Source organism: Canis aureus, chromosome 13 (genome assembly GCF_053574225.1).
Source record: "Canis aureus isolate CA01 chromosome 13, VMU_Caureus_v.1.0, whole genome shotgun sequence".
Taxonomy (NCBI): domain Eukaryota; kingdom Metazoa; phylum Chordata; class Mammalia; order Carnivora; family Canidae; genus Canis; species Canis aureus.
Window position 1 is genome coordinate 40,323,112 of NC_135623.1, and position 26,183 is coordinate 40,349,294.

General features: G+C 38.7%; 1 protein-coding gene across 7 annotated transcripts in view; it reads left to right on the top strand.

Moving 5' to 3' along the window:
* The first annotated feature begins 9,147 nt into the window (after positions 1-9,147).
* Positions 9,148-26,183, top strand: part of MRPL42 (mitochondrial ribosomal protein L42) — a 31,247-nt gene continuing 14,211 nt past the window's right edge. Inside the window, exons 1-5 of one of the 7 annotated variants that reach the window (XM_077845813.1) lie at positions 9,148-9,258; positions 12,077-12,234; positions 18,327-18,390; positions 20,540-20,624; positions 24,574-24,737. In XM_077845813.1, coding sequence (XP_077701939.1) covers positions 12,165-12,234; positions 18,327-18,390; positions 20,540-20,624; positions 24,574-24,737 — 383 coding nt within the window. In that variant the 5' untranslated portion in view covers positions 9,148-9,258; positions 12,077-12,164. Of the gene's footprint in view, positions 9,366-9,575; positions 9,773-12,076; positions 12,235-13,448; positions 13,557-18,326; positions 18,391-20,539; positions 20,625-24,573; positions 24,738-26,183 lie in introns of those variants that run through there. The other 6 variants (XM_077845816.1, XM_077845814.1, XM_077845815.1 and 3 more) reach the window with 6 other exon arrangements.

The window sequence follows — 26,183 nt, forward strand, 5'->3', positions numbered from 1 at the left end:
GGAGGAGGAAGGAAATGAGAGAGAAAAGGAGGGAAAGAAAAGAAGAGACGAGGCTGAGCAGACCTAGCTCATTATTTTAAATTCACCAATCAGAAAACGTATTCCTCTTCGCTTCAGTCTACAAAACCTCTTGACATCTTCTTAACCTACTGCTTACTTTCAACTCCCCAGAGGCTGTCTCAGCCCACAGTCTGGCTAATTTCATTTCAGCTTTGAGTTTCCTGTGATCCGTCATACCTACACTCTAACACCCTAATTTTCACATCTGGGTGACTTCTCGCTCATGGTTTCCCACCTCATCTGCCCACTGGTCTCAGCTTCCTCTCCAAAACATCTTGCACAGTATGCTCTAACAAATGCTCACTCTGAGCTCCTTCACCATGCTGTGTACCCTTCTAAGGCAGGGAGCACCATATTATTCTTTCTCTGTGTTCAGCAGTAGCCTAATGCCTGACACATATTCCCTTCTTCCTGCCTTCCTGCCTTCCTTCATTCTCTACCTATTATGTACTAGACCCTCCCTAGGAGCCAGTTTTTTTTAATGAACTGAGTAGGATCTACAATCTTGAACTTACTTTCTAATATGGGAAACATATTTAAACAAACGAATATATTTTATGTGATAAGTTCTATAACCAAGATATAGAAGATACAATGAAGAGTATACAGAAGATACAGAGAAGGTTTCATCCATTCAATTATTTAATAAATGTTTGGGGATCCCTGGGTGGCGCAGCGGTTTGGCGCCTGCCTTTGGCCCAGGGCGCGATCCTGGAGACCCGGGATCGAATCCCACGTCGGGCTCCCGGTGCATGGAGCCTGCTTCTCCCTCTGCCTATGTCTCTCTCTCTCTCTCTCTCTCTCTCTCTGTGTGTGACTATCATAAATAAATAAATAATTTAAAAAAAACAAAAAATAAATAAATGTTTAGTGAGTGCCTTTTAAGTACCAGGCACAGTACTAGTTTCTACAGGTAAATGATGAGCCAGATTAGACGTGGAACTGCCCTTATGGAGAACAGGTGCTGACATATATGAATGAAATCAATACAAGGTAAGTGTGAAATGTTATTTTAGTCAGAGTTCATGGTTGCAGGCATAGAAACTGACTCAGGCTAACAGAAAAGGCACACATTGGGAGGACCTTGGGTAGTTCATGTGATCACAGGGAAGGCTGCAGACCAGGCTCAGAAATACAGAGGGTGCTGGCATTCTAGAGCTGGGCAAGAAAGGGACCCACCTGGCCAGTTTTCTTTTGGACACTTCTCCCCTTCCCTCGCTCAGGTATCATGTTCCTGAGTCCAGAGCCTCTTGGATATCAAGAGCCATTTCCAACGAGGGTGGGCTGATGGACATGGTAGTCTGGGCGCTAACTACTTCAGACTGGCTTTCAACTGTTCCATCAGTTTTTAGCTCCCTCCTCATTCTCTCTTCCTAAATACTTGGTGCCCCCAATTATTTGAGCCTAGGTACAACCAGCAGACTTCACTTTGCTAAGTCGGGCCAATCCTGCATTGGCTGCTTTCCATCCTTGTTCTCATTGGTGTTTGGGGATGGTTTCTGAGAAAAAGGGCAAAAACATCTTTATGATGAAACAGGCAAGTTTGCGTCTTGAGGCAACTTTCCTGGAAAAGGAGATTATTCACAGATTAGTTTTTAATAAATGTTCAATTTATTGAAGTAACAATAACGTCTAACTCTTCCTTAAGCTTGCATGCTCAACTGCAAATCTTATTATTCTATTTGTAAGAGGAGCAAAAACGTTTTTAAAAATTAGGATCACAAGGGTTCCTGGGTGGCTCAGTTGGTTAAGCATCTGACCATTGATCTTGGCTCAAGTCCTGATCCTCAGGGTCATGAGTTCAAGCCCCATGTTTGGGTCCCTGCTGGGCTTGGAGCCTACTTAAAAAAAAAGAAAAAAAAAAGGATCACAAAGCTAATCAACAGGCCACAAACCATATCTCATCGCACAAATTATCTTATATCTTCTAAATACTTAAATATAAATATGGCATACACATGTCTGTAAATGTATTATATTTTCAAATCTAACTGGAAACTAGTACAAATAGGTGGTTTGATATACTTTGTCATTTCTACACTTAATTCTAAATCTTTAAGGAACTAAAGTCATGTCCAAGGGAACCGTTATGGAACCGCCAAGTAATCTGAGATTACCTATAGAAGCAATTTGAGGGTGCCTTCTAGACTGGTTGTGAGGGTGAAGTTTGGAAGGACAGACTTCCGGGATCATCTTCTGAATGACCTGGAGGGAGAAGCAGAGCCCTCTTTTATGGTTGCTGTACCAATAGGAATTCCAAATCCATGCCCACCGAATAGGTTCATCTCACTGCTCTTGTCACTTGAATTCAGGTTAGACATTTACCTAATTCTTAGTGTAATTTGAGCCCCTAACCTCTTACCTAGGTTGTTTCACCATTTGATTTACCAACATGTTCAATAAAGCTACTTATTGCTTGAAATTATTCCGAATTATTTTCACATTCAATCAATATGGGAGAGTCGCATTGCTTATATTTAAGTGACATCCAATTGGATTCTGCACCAATCTCTGATTTTACAGTCACAACACTAAAGATGTGTTAATAACTTACTCTGATATGCTGCCAGTTATCTCCCTTTTGCTCCTTCAGATCTACCCTTCACCTTGTCCACCCTGCTCTCTGCCCAGGAAGTTGATCTGAATGTCAGCCCTTCGTGGAGGGGGTTTGGGGAAGGGTGGAGAGGTCAGACTAATTAATAAACTGAGTCTAGTCCTGGAAGGTTCACCTTAGGCTGTCTATGCCCTTTGACAGAAAATTACTGCTCCTCTCAAGGTAGCAAACTATAGGATTCTCTCCTGGGATCCAGTAACTGCTCCCTCGCTTTGTCCCTTCTGGTCCAGAAGGAACCCCCAGTGCTACTAATCCTGGATTATACTCCTCCTCCTCCTTGTAATTCTACTCACGCTTCTGTTAAGAATCCCTCTGTAAATAAATTCTTCTAGAATTATACCAGTTTGAGTATGTCATCTGTTTTCTGCTGTGACCCTAAGTGACATACCAGCTTAAAGCTAGAAATTATTATTGCCCATTTTAGACCATATTTTAAATTACATTCATTAAATGATTTCTGACAGTCAAAAGGGAAGGATTACATTTTAATGCCTAAGAAATAAGTAATCTCCTTGGACAAGATATTTATAAAAATTTATTATACGAATATTTACTAAGCACTTACAAGGTATAATTATTGCAAGCATTTATTGAGTGTTTATGACGTTTGCTAAGTATTTTATTTAGTTTTTTTTTATTTAATCCACTCAACAATTTTATACAGTAGGGAAGATCATTCTTATCCTCCTTTTATAAAGAATAAACTAAGACTTAAAAATATTCAGAAAATAAATTTTCCCAAATAACAGAGTTAGGAAATAAGAGAATCAAGATTGAAATTTAGGCAGAGAGAGTCTCAGAATCCCTTTATTAACCTCCACACTCTACTGTCTCCTCAATATTACACTATGCATATGAGATATACAGATAAGAAATAAGATGGGCCTATATACAAGAAGCCCAAGCTCTTATGGGTAGAAAAGACATAAATATAAAAATCATATTGAGCATTGATAAGAGAGCTTTTGAAGGAAAAGTAGTTTATAACTCATGGTCTATATTGTACTTATTATGGAAGCCCTTACTTTTTAACCAATACTGATGCTTTAGATATATTTTTCTTTTTTTTTTAAAGATTTTATTTATTCATGACACACACACACACACACACACACACACACAGGCAGAGACCTAGACAGAGGCAGAAGCAGGCTCCCTGTGGGGACCCTGATGCAGGACTCGATCCCAGGACCCCAGGATCACAACCTGAGCCAAAGGCAGATGCTCAACCACTAAGCCACCCAGGTGCCCTTCTATTTTTCTTGACTCATTTATGACTCATAATTTTTACTTAAAAAAAATATTTATTTGAGAGAGAGAGAGTGCATGAGTAGGGGGAAGGGCAGAGGGAGAGGGAGGAAAGAAGCAGACTCCCCCTGAGCAGGGAGCACTACACTGGGGTTTGAGTTCAGAATCCTGAAATCCTGACCAGAGCCAAAGTCAAGAGTTGGAGGCTTACCCAGCAGAGCCAACCAGGAGCCTCCGGTTTATTTTCATTCTGTCATTTCAGGAAGGATTAGGCTCCACACTTAGTAAAAGAGGCATAAGGTAAAACTGACTTAAATAAGATAAAAGTTTACTTCTCTCTTTTATGAAATCCCTAAGTCAGAAATCTACGCACTGGGAAATCTGGTCCACAAAGTTATCAAAAACCCAGACTCCTTCTAGCTGACTGCTCCGTCATTGCAAAGTCAAGGCCCTCATCCTAGTGTTCTAAGGTAGTGACTACAATTATCTACACTCCAGGAGAAAGGATGGAGTAAGGGGCAGAGGGCATATCAGATGTCTTCAAGAAAAAACTCAAAGCTGCTACAAGACCCATTTACTCTCATCTCATCGGCCAGTTCTTAGTCACATAACCATACCTATGTTTACAAGGGATGCTAGGAAGCCTGTTTTTTTGTTTGTTTGTTTGTTTGTTTGTTTAAGCCTGGGGTTTTAAATTCTGAGCGGTCTTATAGCCAGACAAAGATTATGGGTTCAATTAATAAGGAGGAAAGGGAGAAAGAGATATTGGAGATTATCTAGCAGTTTCTGGTGGGATCCTTTATCAGTGTTTTTAAAGGTACACACGTCATCCAAGAAAGCGAAGCAAACACTTCCTAAGAAGAACACTAAATGCTTCCTAGGAAAACACGGTCTTGTGTTTGGGTTAAGTATGGCTCAAATAGGGGCACCTGGGTGGCTCAGTGGCTGGGTCAGGGTGTGATCCCGGGATTCTGGGATCGAGTTCTACATCGGGCTCCCTGCATGGAGCCTGCTTCTTCCTCTGCCTGTGTCTCTGCCTCTCTCTCTCTGTGTCCCTCATGAATAAATAAATAAATGTTTTCTTAAAAAAGTATGGCTCAGTCGGAGAAGGACAAACATTATATGTTCTCATTCATTTGGGGAATATAAATAATAGTGAAAGGGAATATAAGGGAAGGGGGAAGAAATGTGTGGGAAATATCAGAAAGGGAGACAGAACGTAAAGACTGCTAACTCTGGGAAACGAACTAGGGGTGGTGGAAGGGGAGGAGGGCGGGGGGTGGGAGTGAATGGGTGACGGGCACTGGGGGTTATTCTGTATGTTAGTAAATTGAACACCAATAAAAAATAAATTAAAAAAAAAAGTATGGCTCAAATAGATATAGTCTGTAAATATAAAATACATAATGCATCCAATAAATGTTAGCTATTATAGGCATAAGAAGAGATGAAAAGTGGCTAATTATACAGTGAAGTATTAGCAGTGATTATCTATTAGGTTTTGTTTTTTTAAATATGTGTTAGTATTTTTTTTAATATACATTTTCTATTTGGAAATGAGCATTGCACAGGTTAAGCTCAGAGGTGCTATTATCAGTAGTTCCTAGGGTCAAATCACAGTTCTACCATTTGTACCTTTGCATGACTTTGAACAAGTTCTTTCACTTCTCTTTGCTTCTCTAACTTCATTTGTATAACGACAGTCAACAATAATTATACCCACCTCAAAGGCCTATCAGAAGGAATAGAAAAAAAAAAAAAGCATGTAAAGTGTTTGAAGAATAATGTCTGGCGCATAGTAAGTGCTCAAAACTCTAGCCAATTTTATATAATAAAAAAAATAAAGGTTTTTAGAAAGATTATCCTTAATGGCTTGGCAGTTAAATTGCTCCAGTCTTTGATCTCTGATTTATATAAAAAATGACTTTATTCTGTGAAGTTATGGAAGGAAAATCAATCCGGTTTGCAGCTGAAGCCATTTGAAGCCAACTCCAAAGTCTTACAATTTTGTCTGTTTCATCATTTTACTAGCATGAATTTAAACTGCTTTTATGTAAGCCAATGTAAGCTATCACTGATGTTTCAAGTTTGTATTTTTGGGAATTATAGTTTTAAACTTGCTGGCATCACACTACTTTACAACATGCCTCCCTTAGCTACTCTCACACCACAGTCCCTTGGTTTTCACACTGTCTCCTTGCCACCTCTGAGAGGTCCTTGCTGGGTGTCCTCCTCCACGTGACCTCTAAATGTTGGAGTTCCCTGGGCCCATAGCTGGGGCCTTTTTCATTTTCTTTTTTTCCTATACCGTCTCCATATATATACTCAACATCCCCCTGACTTCAAAGCTTTATCTAGTCTAAATTCTATTCTGCAGACACATCTGTTCAACCACCTGCCTCATTTTATATTTCTATCATATCTCTAATTATATCTCAGTGATATCTCAAACTCAACAACACCCAAATGGAATTACTCATTTCCACCCTCATCAGAGCCGCCCCCCCCACAACCTGCTCCTCTTTCAGTCTCCTATCTCCTGAGCCATACCACCTTCAAGCTAGTCATCAAAATATCTCCTGAGGTATCTTTCCTCTCCCTCAACTCCCACATCCAATCAATCTATCAGCAGGTTCAATCATTATTTCTACGTCCAATATGAATCTAGACACTCTGCCCTTCTCTTCATCTCATGGTTGAGATCTTCTATCATGTCACCACTCCTCACAAGTAAAGCCAGAGTAATGTTTTAAAAACATAAATCATGGGGTGCTTGAGTGGCTCAGTCAGTTAAGCATCTGCCTTTGGCTCAGGTCATGATCCCAGGGTCCTGGGATCAAACCCATGCTTGGGCTCAGTGGAGAGACTACTTCTCCCTCTCCCTTTGCCCCTCCCCCTGGCTTGTGCTCTCTCGCTCTCTCAAATTAATTAATTAATTAATTAAATCCTTTAAAATATGAGAATAAATAAGAATAAAAATCGTATCATGTCTCTCTTTTGGTGTTAGAATCCTTCAGGGACTCCCTACAGCATTTAGCATAACATCTATGCATATGGCCTCTGCCCTGATTCCACGTGATCACTACCAAGGTCTACAAAGCTCAACATAATGTGGCTCCTATTCACCTCATCTCCTGCCAGTCTCCTCCACACTATACTCCAGTTCAGGGTAAACTACTTCTACCTGCTTTAGACTTTTAAGTCATTGTTTTTGGCTAGAACTGTCTCTTCTCTCTTTCCTGTGCATGTGGTTGGCTTCTTTCTGGTCTCAGCTTTGTCAGTTTTTCCTGGCTTCATAAAGTGAGTTTCCCTATCAGTCTTAGGTCCCCACTCAGTTCATAGCCATCAAGACAGGTCCTCTGGAGTTATCTTTGATCCATCCCTCTTCTGCATTGCATAGCGAATGTTTAACAAGTCTGGTTGATTGTTCATTCAAGTCTGTTTCTCCTCTCTGTCTCTTCCTACAACATAGTTCAGAAAGACATTACAAGACAGCTTTGAAGGACAGACAAGATTAGACAGGAGACACATGGGCCCTCAGTATGGGCTTCTATAGGAGCAAAGATCAGTAGCAGCACAAGCTTGGTATCTGTAAAAATAAGGAGAGACACCAAAGAAGCCTACATTTACTTTTCTTTACCGTGAACTTATAGTACATTCACTTATTTTCCTTATTAACCACTCAGGACTATGGCCTTTAAGTTTTTATTTATTTATTTATTTATTTATTTTTTATTTATTTATGATAGTCACACACACAGAGAGAGAGAGAGAGAGAGAGAGAGAGAGGCAGAGACACAGGCAGAGGGAGAAGCAGGCTCCATGCACCGGGAGCCCAACATGGGACTTGATCCCGGGTCTCCAGGATCGCGCCCTGGGCCAAAGGCAGGCGCCAAACCACTGCACCACCCAGGGATCCCAAGTTTTTATTTTTGAAGTAGGCTCCACACCCAGTGTAGAACCCAAAACAAGGCTTGAATTCACAACCCTGAGATCAAGACCTGAGCTGAGATCAGGAGTCACCAAGTAACCAACTGAGCCACCCAGACCTCCCTGTGGCCCTTAACTTTTTGAGGAATTTATTGTCCCCCTTAAATACATGATAAAAGTTATGATTTTTTTTTTCAGAAAAGCGTAGATAGATACAAATGTTTGCACATCATTTGACAAAGGAATTCACAATCTAAGTGGCTGTTTCCACAGTCAATCATCTACTGTTGGGATCCCTGGGTGGCACAGTGGTTTGGCGCCTGCCTTTGGCCCAGGGCGCGATCCTGGAGAACCGGGATCGAATCCCACATCAGGCTCCCGGTGCATGGAGCCTGCTTCTCCCTCTGCTTGAGTCTCTGCCTCTCTCTCTCTCTCTGTGACTATCATAAATAAATAAAAAAAAATTTAAAAAAAATCATCTACTGTTTTGGATATCTGCAGTGTCACTTGTCTCATTCAGTCAACAAATATTGGAGGCCTACAATGCAGCCAGATGCAGTTCCAGATGTCAGGTTTCTATATGGTATAGAACATGATAGATACTTGTATCCTGCCTTCATAGAGCTTGCATTCTAGCATAAGAGACAGGCATTACACAAGGAAACAAATTATAATAGAGTGTTATGTAATGCCTTGTATTATGAAAACTAAAGGAGGGCAATGGGATAAGAACAGGACCATATCTTTTATTGATATAGTCCTCTCCAAGATGATATTTGAGCAAGACCTCTATAAAGTAAGGCAGCAGTCATGAGAAGAGGTGAGAGAAAAGCATTGCTGGCAGTGAGAATGGAAAAGTGCCAACAAAGGCCCAGGGGCCTTCTAAGGTTCAGGATTCTGCACGTTTTCTTCCTCCCATAATGAATAGTCAGCACAATTCTCAGAACACAGTTTTGGGCTTCCTGGTGGAAGGGCCTCCACACTTCCCTATATCAAACGTCAAATCCAACCTCACCCGCCTTCAGTGCTTCTCTGAAATTACCTCTTCACCCAGGAAACCTTAACTCGTTCAGCAAAAATCCATCTCGAGCCCCTCTAATTATTTGTATAAGCTTTAAAATAAGATAGTGCTTGTTACTTTCTAAGGATGTGTGCGTGGGGCAGAGATTTTGGGTTTGCGGTGGGGGGGGGGGGGCGGATTACGAGGCTAAAAGTTGAGGCAAACACCTGCTACTCAACTCGGAGGCAGGTTCGGTGGATCCCCCGCCCTCGCGCTCCCACCCAGAGCTCTGGCAGCGGAGACTACATTTCCCAGAGCGCCCCGCGGGCCAGGGAGGCGCACGACGCGGTGTCCTCTGGGACCCGGATTGAGGTAAAATGGCGGGCTCGTGGTGGCGCTGACACAGGTAATTGCTGCCGTCTCCTCCTCCGGTCAAGGAGTTCCTAGAAGTGAGGCAGGTCCAGAAGCTTTCTGTGGAGGTGTCTATGTCTCCTCCCTGCCGTTCGCGGCAAGGTAAAGCCCCTGGTGTCCGCAGGCGCTGTCCGTATTGCGGGAGAGCTGGCGTACGGCCGTGCCCTTCCGGGGGCTGCCCTCCTGCCTGCGCGGTTCGCTCGGGGACTCCTCCAGCCCAACTCTTGACTCCGGCGCTGGGCGCTCGCCGCGAGGCTCCTGCTAGCCTGCTTCGGAAACCGCGGATCCTTCGAGGCTCTCCGAAGCTTCCGCTTTGGGGTTGACTTCTAGGCCACGGAATTCACTGTCAGAATCTCTCTCCCTGGAGCGGCGATCTTTCGGCTGGGTGTGCTTGCCCCAGATTGAGGGGACCCAATGCCCCCCTAGATATTGTGTTGCTTGGTTCGTGGTCAGCAGAGTGGTTATGTGTTCCACCCGGGCCACGTGTAAAGCGGCGGAACAGTGGGCAGGTAAACCGTTTGGCCTCTCGGAGCCTCGGTTCTCAGGGTATAAAACGGAGATGCCTACTTCACAGACTTGAGACAGAGCAAATGCTGTATAGGGAAACGGGGCGTCAGCTGTAAAAAGCACATTGTATGAACTCAGGGAAAGTAGTGCAAACGTACTGACCGTGCAGGGAATCGCCCCGCATAATTTAGTCTAGCAGATAAGACTGTTGGGGTCTACGCCCCAATTCCATATTTTTTTAAGTTAATTTTTTTTTAAGACTATTTATTTATTCATGAGAGAGAGAGAGGCAGAGACACAGGCAGAGAGCGGGATAAGCAGGCTCCATGCCGGGAGCCCGACGTGGGGCTCGATTCCGGGTCTCCAGGGTCACGCCCTGGGCTGAAGGTGGTGTTAAACCGCTGAGCCACCCGGGCTGCCCCCCAATTCCATTTTATCACGATGGGGGAAGGGCTCGAATAGTCATCGAGGCCAATTAAAAACCATGGATGTAGCAATGATTTTAAGTGATTTACTGACAAAAGCCACGGAGGTTGTGGTGGTGGTCCCCATTTTACCATGGAAGGAACAAAGGGTCATTCAGTTAACTTGCCCAAAGGTTCCCAGTTTATAAATGACCCTAAAGTTCTTGGGAGCAAATAACTTCTATTTTGTACTTGAGTTTGTTCGCGAATAAAAATAAAGATACCTGTCATGATTAATAGAATAGAATGAAATGGTATGTGAGAAAGCACCTGGAAAGTTGAAAACCTTATACATGTATAAAAGAGTGAAATTTTACTTGGGACTGTAGAGTGTTTCTATGTGTTTCTCTATATCAGTGTTTAATAGGCAAAGGATAGGCCTTGTTTAGTATTCAATTAGAAACAATCCTACTTCAAGGGATGTAGTACGGTCTTGCATATGGCACCTGAGAGGCTGTACACAAACACATTAGCATTGTGGAGGATGCTTCTCTAGCATGTGAGAGTGACTGTTTCTAAGGAGAATTATACATTTGCTGAGTGCTCACTAAATGGAAAGAACTACACTAGGTGCTGGGAAGTTTGCATTTATTATTTTTTTACATGAATTTTTAAATTTTATTTATTTTTTTATAATAAATTTATTTTTTATTGGTGTTCAATTTGCCAACATACAGAATAACACCCAGTGCTCAAGTGCCCCCCTCAGTGCCCATCACCCATTCACCCCCACCCCCCGCCCTCCTCCCCTTCCACCACCCCTAGTTCGTTTCCCAGAGTTAGCAGTCTCTATGTTCTGTCTCCCTTTCTGATATTTCCCACACATTTCTTCTCCCTTCCCTTATATTCCCTTTCACTATTATTTATATTCCCCAAATGAATGAGAACATATAATGTTTGTCCTTCTCCGATTGACTTACTTCACTCAGCATAATACCCTCCAGTTCCATCCACGTTGAAGCAAATGGTGGGTATTTGTCGTTTCTAATGACTGAGTAATATTCCATTGTATACATAAACCACATCTTCTTTATCCATTCATCTTTTGATGGACACCGAGGCTCCTTCCACAGTTTGGCTATTGTGGACATTGCTGCTAGAAACATCGGGGTGCAGGTGTCCCGGCGTTTCATTGCATCTGAATCTTGGGTAAATCCCCAACAGTGCAATTGCTGGGTCATAGGGCAAGTCTTTTTTTAACTGTTTGAGGAACCTCCACACAGTTTTCCAGAGTGGCTGTACCAGTTCACATTCCCACCAACAGTGTAAGAGTGTTCCCTTTTCTCTGCATCCTCTCCAACATTTGTGGTTTCCTGCCTTGTTAATTTTCCCCATTCTCACTGTTGTGAGGTGGTATCTCATTGTGGTTTTGATTTGTATTTACCTGATGGCAAGTGATGCGGAGCATTTTCTCATGTGCATGTTGGCCATGGCTATGTCTTCGTCTGTGAGATTTCTGTTCATGTCTTTTGCCCATTTCATGATTGGATTGTTTGTTTCTTTGGTGTTGAGTTTAATAAGTTCTTTATAGATCTTGGAAACTAGCCCTTTATCTGATACGTCATTTGCAAAAATCTTCTCCCATTCTGTAGGTTGTCTTTTAGTTTTGGAGGAGTTTGCATTTAACAAAAATAGTAATAGACCTAGTTCAGGGTTTTACGTCTTATATTTCAGAGATGTTCGTTGTCCTATATCACAAGGAAATGGAAAGGTGTTGAGTAGTTTTTCTCATGACTGTATAGTACTAGGTAGAGATTCCTATCTTGCTCTTGCAGTGTTCAATATATTGTATCACTTTCATTTATCATAGGTAGCACTAATTTTTCTTTATCTTTTATACAGGGATGAAAATAGATACGCGTGGAAGCAGAATTTAGAATCCGTCTCTTCAAATCATCTTTCACACCACCCAATAGTATCTTGATTCACCATGGCATTGGCAGCAGTAAAATGGGCAATATCAAACAGAACTGTCTGGAAACATTTATTTTCGATTCAAAGTGAGATTTTTTTTTTTAATGTTTAAAAAGAGGTTTAAAATTTTTAAAATATTACAGAAATCCACCTTCACTGTAGAAAATTTAAAGAATTTAGTATCAGGCAAAAAAAAAAAAGTTTAGTTATTGTATATGCCTTTCTTTCTTTCTTTCTTTCTTTCTTTCTTTTCTTTCTTTTCTTTCTTTTCTTTCTTTTCTTTCTTTCTTTCTTTTCTAGATTTTATTTATTCATTCATGAGAGACACAGAGAGACAGAGACACAGGCAGGGCTGCCCTGTATATATGCCTTTAAGTAGCAGGAATGTGGGCAGCTCAGGTGACTCAGCGGTTTAGCACCTCCTTCAGCCCAGGGCATGATCCTGGAGACCTGGGATCCAGTCCCACATCAGGCTCCAGGCATGGAGCCTGCTTCTCCCTCTGCCTATGTCTCTGCCTCTCTCTCTGTGTCTCTCGTGAATAAATAAATAAAAATCTTAAAAAATAATAAATAAAAATAAATAAATAAATAGCAGGAATGTTTGCAGTAATGGAAAAGGAGAGAAAGTCTAAATGTCTATCAAAAGGGGGTGGACAAATTTTGGCACATGTTTATGAATATCATACAGCTGTTACCAACATGAAAAGATCTCTAACGAGAAAGAGTTAATTTAATTGTATTAAGAGTTAATTTATTGTATTATCCTATTTGTGCATTTAAAAGATGATCTACCACATACATGTGTGCATATATGTATAAATACAGAATGAAAGGTGTGGACCGAAAAGATTATCTGTATAGAGCACTAGTGAGATTTAGCTGAGGGCAAGTGAGGGATTGACAAAGAGGAATTTTATCTGGTTTGAATCACTTAAATTTACTAAGTTTTCACATACTATTTTTTTTTAGTTTTGAAAATTATCAAGTAAAGGCCAAATTTACAATTCCATCTTATAAAAATCATTGCTAATATTTTGGATTTCAGTAGGTATTTTCTATGTACTTAGCCATATGAAAGTATATATGTTTATGTTTAATATAAAATATATTTAATATATCATAATATGTAAAATATTTATGATTTATAGAGGCCCTTGACTGGCTCAGTTGGCAGAGCATGCAGCTCTCAGTCTCGGGGTCATGAATTCAAGCCCCCATTAAGCATGGCACCTACTTTTAAAAAAAAGAAATTTATAGTTTATGCAATATATAATTTGTACCTTTCTTTTCTTCTTTTGAGAGACACAGAGAGAGGCAGAGACATAGGCAGAGGGAGAAGCAGACTCCATGCAGGGATATCGACACGGGACTCGATCCTGGGACTCCAGGACCACATCCTGGGCCAAAGGCAGGCATCAAACCGCTGAGCCACCCAGGCACCCTGTACCTTTCTTTTCTTTTTTTTTTTTTTTTTTTTTTTTATTTATGATAGTCACACAGAGAGAGAGAGAGAGAGACAGAGAGGCAGAGACATAGGCAGAGGGAGAAGGAGGCTCCATGCACCGGGAACCCGACGTGGGACTCGATCCCGGGTCTCCAGGATCGTGCCCTGGGACAAAGGCAGGCGCCAAACCGCTGCACCACCCAGGGAACCCCTACCTTTCTTTTCTAAAGAAATGTACATGGTCTAATATTTTCTTCAAAGCCTACTGACACATTTGATAGTCAAAACATTGACCTATATAAATAAATAAATTAGTAAAATCTTATTTCCCAACCTGTCTTGCTTTCGCTGTCCCTTTCCTCTGTGAACTCCCTCCTTCCATTTCTGAAGCAGATATGGTTAGAGTATTATAATAAGTTTACTTTTTCTTCTTTTTATGCTAGCCTACTTTTTTTTTACATGTCTCTGGCTGACCTTAATCTCTTCCTTCATGTTTCCTATTGCCATTTGTAATTGAATGTTTATTGAGTTGGGGAAAAGAGTTAAAGACAAAGATTAAAAAGTATAATTAAAAGTATAATTAACCAAGTAAAATGAAGGAGGAGATTGCTAAGAGACTTTGGGTATAAACTAAAATCAGGGGATGTCTGGGTAGCTCAGTCAGTTAAACACCCGACTCTTGATTTCGGCTTAGGTCATGATCTCAGGGTTGTGAGAGTGAGCCCTGCATCGGGCTCTGCTGAGTGTGGAGCCTAAAGATTCTCTCTCTCCTCCCCCTCCTTTCTGTCTCTCTCTCTCTCTCTCCCTCTTAAAAAAAAAAAATGAAAACAAAACAAAATAATAGTCTGTTCTTGATTACTTAGGAGAGCATTTTTTGTTGAGAATTGGGAGAGGGACTTATGCTGCTTGTTCTCCTCTTTGCTCTGACTAGAACCCAGCCTCAAGGCTGATGGTAAATCATACATAATCTATTTTTCCCTAGTCCATATCCTGAAATAGCTATTATCCCTCACAGAGATTAATCTGAAAACTAGTTAATCTGCCCCTGGATAAGTGAAAATTATCTATGTATACTTTACCTACTAGATTATGAATTTGTAGTGTCTAATTTATTTTGGTTTCTTCACTACCTCTCATACATGGTAGGTGACAAATAAATGTTTGTGAACTGACTTGAATGGATTGGAGTTGTCAAAATATCTAGTTAACTAAGAATTAATTTAGATTATGCCAGAAAATTTTTCCATTATTACTCAATCATCCTAATATTCAGTGACTGCCTTTTTTCATCCCGAAGTCCCTTATTCCCCACAAATTCTATCATTACTATTATTGAAGGGAAAGTATTATTATTGATATTTATATGAAAAGGAAGAACATTAAGATTAGAGCGAAAGCAAAACCATGATTAAGGGAGAAAGTTCAGTGAGCAAAAATAAAAAGGCCTCCTTTATGCCAAAAGGAACATTTATTTTTTTAAAGATTTTATTTATTTTTTTGAGAGAGAGAAAAAGCATGAGCATGAGCCAGAGAAGAGGGAAAAGGAGAAGCAGAAGCAGACTCCGTGCTGAGCAGGGAGCCTGATGTGGGACTCAATCCCAGGACCCTAGGATTATGACCTGAGCTGAAAGCAGATGCCGTTTGAGTCACCAGGTCTAATTATAGTCTAATTATAATTATTCTAAATCTAATTATATTTAAAACCTCTGATATTTACCACATTTAGAGTTTTTCTTTTGATAAAATGCCAGATGAATATTTCTAATTGTACTAATTGTGAGGAAGTTAGCATTTTAGAGGCAGTTCAGCCATCACTATTTTATTAGTAGCCACTGTAGGAGACAGAGTAATAATCAAGGTGTGGTTTCTGGCCTTAAAGAACTTAACACTTGTAGGTGAAACAGACATCTATGGAAATAAGAAATATCTGGATTATGGCATAGAATGTAATGTATGTCATGAGAGTACAAACGATGTCTGCGTAAATACAGGGTAGAAAATTAACAGTTTCTTGTTGAACTGAAATACTGTTCTCTTGAGTTTTCCTTTTTCTTTTTTTTAAAGATTTTATTTTATTTTATTTTTTTAATTTTATTTATTTATGATAGTCACACACAGAGAGAGAGAGAGGCAGAGACATAGGCAGAGGGAGAAACAGGCTCCATGCACGGGGAGCCCGACGTGGGATTCAATCCCGGGTCTCCAGGATCAAGCCCTGGGCCAAAGGCAGGCGCTAAACCTCTGCGCCACCCAGGGTTCCCAGATTTTATTTATTTATTCACGAGAGACGTTGAGAGAGAGGCAGAGACACAGGCAGAGGGAGAAGCAGGCTTCATGCAGGGAGCCGGATATGGGACTCAATCCCTGGTTTCCAGGATCACGCCCTGGGCTGAAGGCGGTGCTAAACCACTGAGCCACCCAGGCTGCCCGAATTTTCCTGCCTGTTTTAAAATCACTTAATTCTGTGTGTCCTGCCTCTGCCACCTAACCCTGTTTCTTTGGTGAATTGTATATCACCTAGCTGGTTTATATTCAGAGAATACAAACTTCTTTTAATATTAATTTGTACATACTTGGGCAGCCCAGGTGGCTCAGCGGTTTCGCCGCCTTCAGGCCAGGGCATGATCCTGGAGACCCGGGATTGAGTCCTGCGTCGGGCTCCCTGCATGGAGCCTGCTTCTCCCTCTGCCTGTGTCTCTGCCTCTCTCTCTCTCTGTGTCTCTCATGAATGAATAAATAAATTCTTTAAAGAAAAGTTAATTTGTACATACTTAAGAAGATCCCCAACTGGGTCAATAAAATAAAATAATTGTAAATGGTTTTAACATTATCATCTGATTTGTCTTGTTGAATACTCCTCTGTATTAGCACAGATAATTGATAATCAAATCTTTTGAGAGATGAAGTTAAATTTCTAATTCTTTATATTATCTTACATCCACAGAATTTTGGATTGACATATTGTTGAGCAATCTTTTATGATAAAAGTGAGTTTTGTTAAGGCACTTTTTAAAATTTTTTTTAAAAATTTATTTATGATAGTCACACACACAGAGAGAGAGGTACAGACATAGGCAGAGGGAGAAGCAGGCTCCATGTACCGGGAGCCCAACGTGGGATTTGATCCCGGGTCTCCAGGATTGCGCCCCGGGCCAAAGGCAGGCGCTAAACCGCTGTGCCACCCAGGGATCCCTGTTAAGGCACTTTTTATGTTTGGAGTAAGATTTTATGTTTAGATCTCTATATGCAGTCCTTGGGGAAAGGAGGAGTATACAAAGATGGAAAATATGTCTTATATTTTTGATACGTATAAATAACTGATGCAGAAAAAAAAAGACCACAAAAAAGGTAGTGATGTCAAATGAACCATCAGTTGGGGGATGTGTAGAATAGACCACTCTTCTCTGTGTTGGGAATTGTGGGGCAGGGAGGAGGAGAAAGAATTTCATGGAAGAGTAGCATTTGACTTTGAAGGATGAGTGGTATTTGAACAAAGTGGGGATTGCATTCCTACTGAGGAGCAAGAGGCTCAGTTGAGAGAAGTTGATCCTTGGCTTTAGCCAGCCTGTTCAGTAGTTTTCCTTATCCATAGGGAATATATTCCAAGATATCCAGTGAATGCCGGATACTTTGAATAGTACTGAACCCTATGTATACTGTGCTTTTTCATATACATGTACACCTGTGATAAACGTAACAGACACAGTAAGAGATTAACAACCATAATTAATAATAAAATAGGACAATTCTAATAATATACTATAATAAAAATTATGTAAATGAGATCTTTCTCAAAATACCTTATTGTCCTGTACTCACCTTTGTGATAATGTGAGATAAAATGTCTATGTGATGAGATGAAGCAAGGTGAATACCATAAGCATTGTGATATAGCATTACTCTACTGACCTGACACTATGTCAGAAGGAGGATCATCTGCTTTTTGACGGTGGTTCCCCTTGGGTAACTAAAACTGCAGAAAACAAAAACACAGATGTGGGAGGACTACTCTTTTCAAAACCATTTTTAACTATACTGAGCTACATTTAAATTTTTTTCTCTGTATTTAAAAGAACACTGTTTCTTTGAACAGAGGAGAAATTTAAACTTAAAAAAGAAATTATGTCTCTTGAATTTGCAGGTATTCTAAAAAAGGAGACTATGCTTTGAAATGTGAGCATTTTGATTAAGAAGTTAAATTTGACAGTTTATTTTGTACTTCATCACTTAACACTTTCCCTTTGTGCACTGTGCACTTGGTCTCACAAAAATATTTATTTATTTTCACAAGTTTTTAGAATACCTAAATACTTCCCATATTTCTGTGGTCCTTAGCACTTATAAGTCTCTGCAAGAAACAATATGCTCATCCCTACCAACTCCTGCTTATTCCTCCATCCTTTAGAGCACCTTAGATGGAGAAGCCTCCTCCATCTTTACTGGAAAGGCTTTCTTAAACCTGTACAGTCCTATTTTGTAACCTGTGTGCCCTTTCCCAATGCTTACCCATCCTAACAGGGCTTGTCATTTATATTGGAATTATTTGTTTATTTCTCGTAAGACTTGTACCCTTTTTGAGAGCAAGGACTAGATCTTACTGAATTCCTGATCTCTAGCCCTGTTTCATAGTAGACACAATAAATAATGGTTGAATGAGTGAAAATAGCTTTACATTTATGCAAGAATGTATGTTCAAATTAACTAAATCCATTTTACTGCTTGGGGTTTTTGCAGATGGAGCTTTATATTGTTTTTGTCATAAATCTACGTATTCTCCTCTACCGGATGACTATAATTGGTATGTATTTAAATTCAATTGAAAAAAATAGCAGTCTGTTAGCTGTATCTGAAATTATTTAATTTTATTTCTTGTTTTGGTATTTTCTGCTTTCTTTTCTGATTATTCTTTCCTTAATTTTGTATTTAAAAATTATTTCAATGGCTTTATTTACACAGTATCTGGGCTCACAAATGTTTTAAATAAAAATCATTATCATTGTTTTTCAGTGAATCCTTAATTTGTTGTAAGACAGACATGCTGTTAGAAATGCTGTCTTTTATCCCAAAGCATTCTTTAGCCTTTTGGAAAAGTTAATTAGTTTTTATAGTTTTTTCCTCTTGGGGTTCATATCTATTAGCTTAAGCAGTTATTTATCTTATCTTTTGTTTGACATTGAATAATCCTAAATTACAAATAATTTAATTCAGTCACAACTTATTTGGTACTTATTTAATTCCAGTCACTATGCTAAGAATAAGAACTAGGAATAACATATGAATGAGATGCTTTTCTTCTTTGTAGTAGAGTCTAATGTACAGAAACTGAAACATGGGGATCCCTGGGTGGCTCAGCAGTTTAGCGCCTGCCTTCGGCCCAGGGCATGATCCTGGAAGCCTGGGATCAAGTTCCACATCGGGCTCCCTGCATGGAGCCTGCTTCTCCCTCTGCCTGTCTCTCTCTCTCTCTCTCTCTCTGTCTCTCTCTCTATCTCTCTGTGTGTATGTATCTCATGAATAAATAAATAAAATCTTAAAAAAAAAAAGAAACTGAAACATTTTCTTAAGCTACATTGTTTTTATTCCAAATATTAGTAAAAATGTATTTTTCTTCCCTTGACACTAGTTTTTTTTTTGTTTTGTTTTGTTTTGTTTTTTTTGTTTTTTTTTTTTTGACACTAGTTTTAATGTGAATTTTAAATGTATATTTAGTAAGAACTAAGATGATGGTGAAATTAAACTAGGTAATAGTAACACTTTCTGAACCTGAAAAAATTGAGTCTTACAAGTGTATTATGTAAAACTCCATTCTTCACAAAAAAATACTTGATAGGTCAAAGGTTCAGTATAGCCATGTTATGCTATTTGATCTTAAAATCATGGTAAAACAACCTAATACCTTATCCCATGTTAGTTAAAATGCACTATTAGTGTTTAAGGTGATCTGGTTCAAATCTAGTTGGTATTGAAATCTTAGAAACTTAAATTTACAGACATCTAGAGAAGCTGTAAGGTTAATGAAAGCCATAAGTTGTGTTCCTTAGAATGTATATGTTTTTAAGTATAATAGTAGTTGCAGAGTCTTTGAAAAATAGTCATGGTTAGTTGATACCTGAATAAGATCCAGCCAGAGTATTCCTGGAAAAAATATTTAAAGAAGTATTGCCCAAAATGTGTTTTTCTGAGGGATATTAATGGAGGGAAGAGATAGTATTCAGTAATTCCTAAGTTTTGACTGCAGAACTCTTTTAATGGGAGGCTTCTTACTGCTGTACTGTTCTGCCAAAGACATTTGGAGAAAGCATTTGATCTAGAAAAAGTTCTCAGCTCTAGTCTTTATGATTGGAAATTCAGGTTATCCTTTGCCTGGAAGATTATGTACTTTGCCGATCTTTAATTTTAGTAATTCAACAAATTAATATAGTTCTTACAGCTTTTTGAAAGTAGTTTTTAAAAAATATTTTATTTATTAGAAAGAGCAGAGGTAGGAGGGGTAGGGGGAGAGGGAGAAGGAGATTCCTGCTGAGAAGGGAGCCTGACTCTGGGCTCCATGCCAGGACCCCGAGATCATGACCTGAGGTGAAGGCAGACACTTAACTGACTGGGCCACTGAGGCACCCCAAAGGTAGTTTCTAGATAAGGAAAAAAAGTTCTAATAATAGTGATGAGTAAACATGAAGATCCCTTCCAAAGATTTGGAAGTAGAGTCTATAAGTCTAAAAACAAATAGATAAAATAGTGAGTTATGCATTCGTGGCCTGTTGTGGTAGTTAAGCTGATACACTTTGTGAGACGTTCTGAGTTGTCTCCGATGATATGGGTACCAGGTTTGCCAATCCAGTGCCATACCATCTCTTCTCCAGGGATTTATGATTAATTAATTTTGTCTCTAAGAAACTCATTCTGCCTTGAATACAGTATAACTCTGTTTCTAAAACATTCTTTTTTAGCAAAGTAGAGCTTGCTTTGACGTCTGACGGCAGGACGATAGTATGCTACCACCCTTCTGTGGACATTCCATATGAGCATACAAAAGTATGTATCAGAAAAATTTCTTGTAATTTATAATTTGCTGTTAGAAATATTCACATTCTTTACAGTATCCAAAGAGAGTGGAATTGTTTGGTTTCCTTTTTTTGGTTTCGATTTTTTGTTTTGTTTTGTTTTTATTTTACTATTTCCATTTTCTTGTTTCTTTTTCATCTTCTTTCTTTAAAGGCTTTTTTTTTTTTTTTTTTTTTTTTTTTAAGATTTTATTTATTTGACAGAGAGAACACAGGCAAGGGGAGCAACAGGCAGAACAGGCTTTCCCCCTGTTCTTTAATTACATTAGGTAACTCCTACTTCAGGGCCTTTTGTAGTTGCTCCTGCTTTTGCCTGGAATGCTTTTCCCTCGGAGACCTCATAGTTTATTTATTCCCTTTCTTTATTTGATAACTAGTGAATGACTCCTGCATTTAAAGTAGTACCCCTGCCCCTAGACTCCTTCCTATTGTCTTTTCTGAATAGCTTGTCTCATTTCTGGCACAATAGACATTTTCTTGTTTTCTTGTCTATCTCCCTCCACTAAAATGTAAGCTCCATGAGGACAGGGCTCTGTGTTTTGTTCTCTGCTATAACCTTAGCATCTGGAATAACACTTTTACTTGTTAGGTGTACAGTAAATATATGTTGATTAAATGAATAAATTTGTTCCTACCTCTTTATACTTATGGCTTTTCTGTTTTAGGGCTAAGAGATATTCACATGGAGAAGCATGGAATTTTTTTTGTTTCTCAAGTAGTAAATTGTAGACTGGGCTGCACAATAACATTCTTGAAAACATGTTATTCTTAGAAGTTAGAATATAGTATGTTCTTTATGAATCTAGATTTATAAATCTCATGCAAGTACTATATGATAGTAAATAAAAACTTTCCAACATGACTTGAGTTTTAGTCTTGATTTTTTTCTTTTCTGAAAGAGGTAGCTACGGCTGCTACAACTCCAGTGGGCCCTTTAATTCTGTAGGCCTTAGAAAGCGTACTACATACAGAGATCCTGCAAATATAGAAATACCTACTGAGACTGGCTTTAAGAAAGTTAGGATGATTTGCATCTTTGATTTTCTGGTAATTTGAATCTAAAACATAAAGTTTTCCACAGATCCAGGTAAAAAGATCCTTCTTCTTTTGCCAAGTATATATTTTATGAAAAGTACAAATATTCTAAAAGTGTTTTTCTAGAATTTAGGATTTCTAGTTTAGGAAAATAAACATAATATGCTAGGGGAAAAATAATGACTTGGAAAGATTAAAATGTAAGGACTAGACTTCTTTTTAGTGGCTGATTTAGTGGAAAATTTCAAAAGTAAAATTTTGAAAATTCTTAAGAGAAGCAAGGGAAATTCAGAATGACAATCTGAATGTTTTTTAAACAAGACAGTTTTATTTTAGTTTTTCCTTTTTACTGAAATAGTCATGTATCCTTTCTTTGAAGTTTGATCAAGGAGATAAAAAAACTACCTAAAAATCAATTCTGAGTCAGCCAGAGGCTCTTGGTTTAGACTTTGACGAATCCATTAATTCTGATGTCTTTTATCTATGTGCCAAGAAAAGAAGTATTTTTAATCTATACAAAGCAGAGAGAATTTGTGATATATTAGAATTGAGCCTGCTTGGGAATAGGGAGAGAGATAATGGAACATTTATGAATACTTGAAAACAACTTTTGATAATACTATAAACATTTGATCTTTAGCAACAAGTATAGTGACCTAAAAGAGAGAAAACTATTGAGGCTCTAATCCTGTGTTTGCTAGACCTGAAGGTCTGATAGTAACTTGCAAAGACACTAATTTTCTACTTTACATAGAAGTGATGATTTTTTTTTTATTTTTAAATTTTTTTTAGAAGTGATGATCTTTTAAAATTAAATGTCTAAGGAGAACTTTTTCTTTAAATTTATATCACTTTTCTCCTGTTTGAGGCCTCAAAGAAATCTTAGTAGCTACCTACCATTATTGAACTCTTAAGAGTGCGAGGGACAGCTAACCATACCATATATTATTATTTCATTTAATCTTCACCAAGCCCTTTTGGGTAGGTATTGTGCCTCTGACTTTACAGAAAGGGAAATTAAGAGCTTAAATAACTTGTCCAAGGTCACAGAACTAGTACATGACAGAATTAGAGACCAAAGCTCCAATTCTTAACCTCTTTGTTATACTGCCTCCTCATTACCTCCCACACTAAGTATTTCGATTTACCTCGCATTGTTACTTGTAAGTCTGACTTTGAAGGTCTTTCATAATCTGGTTTCTCAAGATCCATTTTTAGAGTTTATCTCTTTATTGTGTGTTCTTTCCTACTTTCCTTTCTCTAATATTTGCTATCCCTTGTAGAATGCATTCTGCACTCAGTGACAAGGCTCTGACTGGGCTCTTTTTCTGCCTGTCACTAATACCTTTGTTACTTTGCAATTCTGTAGTACTAAGCCAGTTGTGGCACCTTCATGTACTTATATATTGCTTCTAAAAGAAATTTTATTTTTTCGTGTATATATGCCAAATATAAGTATATCCTCTAATATTTAATAAAATGAGTATGTAGTAGTTGTCATTAATAGTATATGAATGTAAAGACATTTATGTTTGAATTGTTTTCTTTCTGATTATAAATTCAGATTTTCATTGTAATATAATACACATAGACGGTATTTGTAAAGCAGGACAATGTTACCACCTTATGTTACATATATTATCATTTAATAACTAAAATATACAGGACACTTGACTTTCTAAGACAGTGATTAATCTTAAAGGCTTTGATGAGCTAATTACTGATGGGAACATGTTATATTACTCAGATGTGTTGGGGAGGAGAATGAGATTTTTAGTAGTCGATGTCTTAAGGTGAAAAAGTACTCAAGTTTTCAGAAAGCATCATTTGGTGACATTTCATTCACCTAAAATGAAAACATTGAAATTAAAAAAAAAAGTTTCCTTTGGATATAAGAATTACCATTTTCATTTTATCTCACTTTAATGATAAGCAAAGTTAGAGAACTGTAAACTTAAAAAAATATTTTTTAAAGATTTTATTTATTTATTTAAGAGAGAGCACAAGTGGGGGGGGGAAGGGCAGAGGGAGAAGCAGACTCCCCACTGAGCAGAAAGCCTGATGTGGAGCTTTATCCCAGGACCCCAGGATCATTACCTAAGCCCAAGGCAGATGCTTAACTGACTCAGCCACCCACCCAGGTACCCTGAGACTATAAACTTGTAAACTTGTAAGTTAAAAAATAATGGGTACAGCTTATAGTTTTGGGAAATAGAAATTATTATTAACATAATAAGTACTTTATTATTAGGGGAAATAACTTTTTTTTTTTTAAAGATTTTATTTATTTATTCATGATAGTCACACAGAGAGAGGCAGAGAGGCAGAGACACAGGCAGAGGGAGAAGCAGGCTCCATGCACTGGGAGCCCGACATGGGACTCGATCCCGGGTCTCCAGGATCGTGCCCTGGGCCAAAGGCAGGCGCCAAACCGCTGCGCCACCCAGGGATCCCGGGGGAAATAACATTAAATAAGAACTTTATTATTGGAAAATAAACTGAAAACTTAATATGAGAGGGAAAGTACTTATGATTCTTTTTTTTTATTTAGAGGAGGGAGAGTGAGAGGTTGGGGGAAAGAATCTTAAGCAGGCTCCATGCCCAGCGTGGAGGCTGATGCGAGGCTTGATCTTACAGTCCTGAGATCATGACCTGAGCCAAGATCAAGAATTGGATGTTTAACCAGCTGAGCCACCCACCCATGTGCCTGTGTTTCTGATTCTTTAATGAATAATGCAACTGAGTAAAATTCTGTTCTGAAAACTTACCCATCCTAAGGTACTATAATGAATTCTGGAGTGTGGTAATTGTTGTATTGTAAACTCAATCAAATGCTGGCTAACATTCCTACATTTTGATGCTGTTCATTACTGATGATTTTGTAGCCTATCCCTCGGCCAGATCCTGTGCATAATAATGAAGAAACACATGACCAAGTGCTGAAAACCAGACTAGAAGAAAAAAATGAACACTTTGAGCAAGGACTCATGATAGAACAACTTAGCAAAATGTTCTTTACTACTAAGCACCGTTGGTATCCTCGTGGACAGTAAGTTCTATTTTCTTTGACTCCCACTTGACAACTAAAAGAACATGTAACTTTTCCTCAATGGAGGTTATATTCTGCATGGGGAAGTTAACGCCCAATATGATCACCTACTAAATTGTATTTTTAAATGTACAAATAGTGCAGTCAAAATGAAATAGTACTTCTTTTTTCTTTTATTTTAGTGGGGAAATTTAACCAAAGCTTGCTTTTTTTTTTTTTTTTCCCAAAGCTTTCAGGGAATTTTACAGAAATTCTTGAAAATTTTTCTATTCTGTGATAGTCAGTGTATTGTTTTTTTTCATCCTCCTGCCAAATATTGATCTTGTTCTTAGCCCATTTATCCAGTTATTTAACAGGTTTCAGGTTATTGTTATTAAAAAATGGGGTACAGTAAATGTGCGGTGTATATTGTTCTCAGCTCTTTTAGAAACTAGTTGTCTCTGTTAGTACTCACATTTTATTACATGAAGTCTTACCTCTTATCTGACTCTGGCTTTAATTATTTTTCTTCTTTTAATTCTTCTTTCTTTTATATCTGTCTTATTCCCTACCAGAAATGAAAGAGGACTATTTTTAATCGTTTATGTTTGAGCAGACTTTGTTCTTACTCAGTCAACCAGTAACTAAGCTCTTGGCTGGCACATTTCATGGCAGGACATGGTTATGGAATTAATGACTATACATTCATCCACCTGCTCTACTGAGTGTTGGGAGATAGAAAGTACAGTCCTTTCTTATAAGTTGTTTATAGTCAAGGAGAGAAGATAATACAGTAAATAAACAAAATCAAGTGATTGAGCCTAGAGAATGGTTAGGAGTTAGCCATGGGGAAAACAGAAAAGGCTCCGCAGGTAGAGAGAATAGGTTATCAGAGTATGCTGGGGAAATTGCAAGTAGGTCAGCTGAGATGGGACCCAGAATATGAGGAGGGAGTGAAGGGAGGGTCTTAATGAAGGATTTTGTGTTGTGCTGAGGTTAGATTTTACTTTCATTGTGAAATTTTAAGAAGAAAAGGTAATACATTTGAAAAATCATAAAGTGAGTTCTGTACTTGGGATACATGGAAGGTGTATATGGAAAGGTGATATATGGAAAGTTTGGAGTCAGAGGGACCTGCTTGGAAACTATTTAGTCTAGGTGACGTTTATTGAAGATGTAAATGAGAGGACCAATAATGAGAATAGAAAGGGGGAAAATAAAAGAAAGGACTGTGATAAAAGGAGAAAATAAAAGAAGGAAGGAGGAAAAGAGAGAATTTTAATTAACAGCAGTAGGTCACTGACTAGGTGTGGGAAGAGACAGGCAGCCTCTCAAGTTTCAGACAGGTGTTTGGGTGGATGATGGTGCCGTTCATACATTTGGGGAAACAGGTTTGACAGGAATATGAACCCATTATTGGTCATGTTAAGTCTGAAGTGTCAGTGGATCCATCTGGTGAGGAGCAAT